Genomic DNA, 5,615 nt, shown 5'->3' with positions numbered 1-5,615 from the left:
AGCAGGAATTTGGGTGGTTGAATTTCCTGCTAAGTTATAGGGCCTCTGATCATGAGGTTTTCTCCAGAAGGCATTGTTTCCCTCCTCTTCTTGATCAAGTAGTCTATAACAGGTGTCTACCTCAATAATATTTGTATCCCTACCCTCTGTCTTCTCATCCCTACCCATAAGCTCTCAGCTAGCTCATTGTCTGTTTCCAAAGATCCACGCATGAGTCATTCCTGCATAAAGTACAACTCCTCCTCCTGACCTTCCCAGCCTATCCTTTCTGATGGCCTGTAGCCATCCACTGCAGCATTAGCTGTGCGAGCTAGCCCTCTGTGGCTCTGTAATCCCTGTGAGATGAAAGCTGCGCATCTGTTCATGGAATTCAGATGCCTCATGTTTGTTTCCCGCACTATGTGTGCTTGTCTGCATGCTCCCAGATTGCTCCCCTATTGAGATGATTTTACAAAGGTTGCATGGGGACCACCCCCCATCCCCCCATTGTGCTCTCTTATGAACTCTTCCCGTCATGCCTTCACTTCTCTTTAGACTACAATATGCTCCAACAGTATGTACCTAATTTTTTAGCCCTTCTTATTAGGTTGGAAACCTAACCCTGCTTTTTTAGATGGTCCTGTCTCTCCACAGCAGACTTCATTCCTCAAGGTACTGCGTTCAGAATTTCTGTCTGTGATAACCAACTGCATGGCCAGGTTTTCATTCTCAGGCTTCTGCCTCTAAAAAGTATCTGTGACGATCCCAATTATCTCCTGTTCAGCCTCCTCAGTAGTTCAGTCTGCTCCTCTTCACTTGTTGCTTCATACCTGGTGGCTATTCCCAGCCAGAGTCCACCTCACCCGCAGGTCATCATTGATCCCAGCCTCATGGAGAGCCATCAGCCGTTCCATGCAGCCCAGCACCCACACAGTGACATCCTGGATTCTGTCCTGGATCATGGTCTGTGGTGCGCCAGGAACTGTTGATCTAGCAAGTCCTACAGGGCATGCCTATGCCTTGTTGTGCCAGCCTCCAGCAAGACCCTCACTGTGTCACGTATGATTTTCCCCTTTCTTCACTAATTACTGGATAAACACTATGTCTGTGTCAGCTGCTTCAGTATGCTCTGCTCATTTGTGTCTTTTTTAGAGTTTTAATGTGGGTCAGGAGTGAGCTTCTGAAGTGAATTTTTATCATGGCTAGTCAGGGTGCTTCAGTTCACACTGTGGTCTCAGAGTAAACAAGCTAGATTAATTTTGGATGAAACTGAACCAGATTGAGCTAGAAGAAAATCACACTAGAGTTAGTCTTAGTAAATTACCAGAAAAAAAAAATGTTCCAATACATCTGATGTATACGTAGGCATCAGCATTAGATCTGGTGAAAAAGACGTATTTGTCCATTGGATTTTTTTATGTTGAACTTGAGCAGATGACTCTTCCTTATACTTCCCACATATGCAGAGAGAAATCATTATTATATTTGTGGTTCCTATTGAGTATTGAGAAATACCAATCCTTCTGTGAGACCTCTGGTTCCATGGTCCTGACTTGGCTTTGTCTCCCTCTGTGCTTACATAACTGGTACTCTTGGTTGCTGTTCTGAAGAGCTGGTTCTTCTAGGCACAGAAGCATGTTCTAACAACTGCCAAAGCGTAGAAAGAAAACTGGATCTGTAACAACCTGTCATCTGTGATATAAAAAACGAGCTTAATAAAGTCTTTCACTAGGAAGGAAAATTATTAAAGGCAAGGTTCTGGCTTGTATGCCAGACTTGAGACTGTGCAGTATCAGAAGCAATGTTAATTTGTTTTGCAGGGGAGTACTTCTGTAACACAGATTCATGTTATCTACATCGGATTCAGGCCATGTGTTTTAGACTGCATTCTTTAATAAATAACTTAAGTGTCGTGTAGAAAAACTTCAGTGGAGTGGAATGTGCCCTTCATTCTAAGAGATTAATTTCCTGTCAAAACAATTCTGTTTGAAGACACAAAAATTTTTCTTCGTGTTTTTAAAGGCTGGTGAGCAATGTGTATCATACGGCAGGTTGGGCCAGAGAAGCATGGAAGAAGGGGGTAGCTGGTGGTTACCAAGCTGCAGTATTACTCTCAATCTGTAATATTTTTAAACTTTTGCACTCTTGATACTGGATCAGGGCCATAGCTCGGTTTCATTGCTGAAGTGCTTTGAAATCTTACTGATTTCCAGTTCCAGGTGGCTTAAATCACCTAACAGGCTTGTGAATTTTGTATCTTGGATCAAAATTTAATGAGAATTTTTCAGCCACAGGGACAAGAAAACTGTCAATCCTTGTTTTCAGTCAAGCACAAATCTACAGAAGGAACCTGAATGGTGAGCTGTTCTGTGAGATTTTTCTCAAAATTGGTACCAAAATTTTGGGGGAATCAAAATACTGGTATTAGCCTGATGCTGTTGGGCCATATAAAAGTCGGCTTTGCAACGAAGACCACATCAGTCACATCATCTTAAGTATTTCCTCAGCAGTTAGCTTCTCTTCCCATGCGCCTGCAGCAGTGTTGAGTGATCTGTACAACAGAACGAAGCCAGGAGATAGAGGCTTGTCTGGACCGTTGCAGCAGTCTCTGGCTTTGCATTACACTATGCATTGAAACAAAAATTTTGACCCTTTGAAACATTTCAATCCACATTTTGACTTGCAACCAATAAGCTACCTGACTGATGGAGAAAATGAGGCTTTGGGATTTATGTTTAACTGAGAGCCTTTAAAGACATCACATCAAGGAGTGCAATTAAGTGTCTAATCCTAACATCATCAGGCAGAACCAATATTTGAACACAGGTACGTAGTTTGGTTTCATCCAAGATACTTTTACATCACAGAGTGATTTTTCATTCAGAAAGACACGATTCTATAGTCCTTTGAAGACTTACTATTGTCATACCTTTCCTCCATCCCCAGTGTATTCTGACTATGCTTGTTCTTCAAATTCTCCTAAAGAAACGTTGTTACAAACGCTTATTTCTTCCAAACCATAGCCAGGTATTTACACATGAAAACAGTGCACAGTCTTTTAAAAATAGACTGTTGCTGCTAAAATAAAGATGAAGGGCATTAAAACTCTTTGTTAACAAGCATTTTCACTTTTTCACGTGAAGTTAGTACTATTTCTGCATAATGCCAGGCTTACTAAATGCAGTGTGCAGCTATAAGAATTTAGTTACTTGAAGGAAGTGTCAGGAAGCTAATTTTGCTTATTTTGTTTCTTTTGGTCTGCCTTTTGTTTTCAAGGTGGTCCTAGATGTTGGCTGCGGATCAGGAATCCTTTCGTTTTTCGCAGTGCAGGCTGGAGCTAGAAAAGTCTATGCAGTTGAAGCCAGTTCAATGGCAAGATATGCAGAGGTAAGTGTTTTTCACCTGAGCCAAGCGTTGGAATAGTGTAGAGTGAAAAAATTAAGAGATCTAGAACTGTGCCTCAAAAGGGTTAATGCTGAAGGCTTCAGTGTGATTTTTAGGTCTCTAAAGGGCAACACTTTTTGGAAAGCAGTTTTTCAACCTTCTTATGGCACTGTGTTCTGAGGGTTTAAAATGAGTCTGTCTGAAGGATGCACTTAGTTTTAAAAGGTATTTTTCAGGCCTTGTTTTTACTAAGCATTATAATGTGATTTAAAAAAAAATCAATCACTCAAACTGGTATTGGTAACTAAATGCCTTAGAAGTTCACATCCTAAAAAGTGCTAATCCTAAATAGCAGCAACAGCAAAAATCACCATGTTTTTTCTCACATACTCTGCTTATTTAGGTGAACATCAGAATGTGTGGGGAGAAGTGTGAGCATTTTCGTTATAAATTTTGTCCACACCAATCACCTGTAGCTGAGTTTTGAAAACAGATTTAATGTGGAAGAAGGAGAAAAGTGGTGGAGGATTTTTTCATCCCATTCGTAGAAGAAGTTTGCACTATCAATATGTTAATATTTTTGCTTTACTGATCTAGAATATAAGTGTTCATGAGCAGCATTAAGAGTCCACAGTTCACAAAGGAGTTTGTAAACAGGTATGATTTTGTACAATATCTTTGTTTCATGAGAGACAGAAGTTTTATTTATGAAAGCATAATAAAAAGAGTAAAAAAGAACTTGCTTTTCCTAGTAGTAGTATGAGTTGTAGTACTGAGTATAATGTATATGGGGTTGTTTAACCTTTTGGTTGTAGGTTTGAACTTGACTCCAGCCCAAAGTAAGCAAAACCATTACCTGTGAAACAGCACATGCTGCATCTGTAAGGTATCAAATACTGTGTTTTTTTTGGTGCAATATAAATGTGAGTAATATATCTGGCAACTTATTCGTGGAGAAAAAGCATTACTCTATTGGTTTTAGAAATTTATTTTACTTTCTCCTGGGATGGATAAAATGCTAAACTGCTTAAAACAATGATTGATAAAGACGAGTAAAGACCCTTTGACTAATAAAGAGAAGTAAAGAACTTTAAGCAGCTCTAGATATTGGGGAATACTGGCTAAAGTGACAGAGTCTCAGTTTGATAATTCATAGATGTCTTTTTTTTGTACTCTCCCTCTCTTCCTAATTTCCCAAATGGCACTCAGTTTTCATAAGAAATATAATAGACTTCCACAGTCATAATTCTTGTGAAAATGCGTTCACTCATGGACTATATTGCAGATCAGCTGATCCACTAACCCACCATACATTTTAAGAATTTCAGCTTATCCAGTATAAAGATGCTTAGCCTTAGGTATACTATTTGTCATCTCTTAATATGCCACAGTAGGATTTCATTAGCTTGGTTTATCAGGTATCTGGATAATGAAAAGAGCATTACTTTCCATCCATTTCTCTTTCATTTCTGCATCAATTTATTAATTTTTTCCATCTATTTCAGTTATCTATAATAATGTTGCATGTGAGATTAACGAGTCTTGTTCCTTATTTATCTTTTTCTGGTTTATTACAAAATACTTGAAACAAATACAATGAACTACTGACTGAAGGGAAATTCTATATGAACAATGCAAATTAATGCCATGATACTTTTTACTAAGAGATTTGTTGTGTCTACAGTAAATTCTTCTTTGTGGTTCAATGTTTATTTGGAAAGACGGTTATTAAAGATTTAGCACTACAGTGCAGTTGCCGGAAATCAGGTGTCTGTTTGACAGTGTTGAAAACTGTGTACAGCTGTACAATGATAGAATATGTGAAAATTGTGTTGGAGGTAAAATTCATAGCAGCTTCTGTATTAGGAAACATACTGGCTTTTGCTTAGTCACTCATTTATTTTAGCTGTTCACTGGTGAGTATCTCAGGTCTGTGTCATTGTGTTCTCTGTAGTAGTTTGGTGGCTTTTTCATTGGTTTGCAATGTGCTTGCATTTCTGTTGTTTTCCATGGCTTCATTACACTGTTCAGGAAGGCTAGACATACCTAAGCCTCTTTGTTATGGGTGTCTGTATGTTTGGCATAATTCCAGCGAACCTCTCACAGGTTTACATTAGACAGGGTTTATTTGCACTTAAACTGAAAATGAGAACAGAAGATTAATTTGTAAATATATACTTTTTAAATGCCACTCCTTATTATAGTTTAAGGACTGTAATACTTATTCCCCCCCCCCCCGGGGTTTTTTTTTT

The 5,615-nt window shown here is 38.8% G+C and overlaps 1 protein-coding gene across 1 annotated transcript in view; it reads left to right on the top strand.

Annotated features, from left to right (window-relative positions):
- CARM1 (coactivator-associated arginine methyltransferase 1) overlaps positions 1-5,615 on the top strand; it is a gene marked incomplete at its 3' end in the record, with an annotated part of 42,682 nt that overhangs the window by 16,778 nt on the left and 20,289 nt on the right. Inside the window, exon 5 of the mRNA XM_010139253.1 lies at positions 3,256-3,366. Within this exon, the coding sequence (XP_010137555.1) occupies positions 3,256-3,366 (111 nt within the window). The remainder of the gene's footprint in view (positions 1-3,255; positions 3,367-5,615) is intronic.

Source organism: Buceros rhinoceros, unplaced genomic scaffold, assembly GCF_000710305.1.
Source record: "Buceros rhinoceros silvestris isolate BGI_N320 unplaced genomic scaffold, ASM71030v1 scaffold5367, whole genome shotgun sequence".
NCBI lineage: Eukaryota > Metazoa > Chordata > Aves > Bucerotiformes > Bucerotidae > Buceros > Buceros rhinoceros.
Note: the sequence above shows the minus strand (reverse complement) of the source record. Positions and strands in the feature narration are given on the sequence as shown.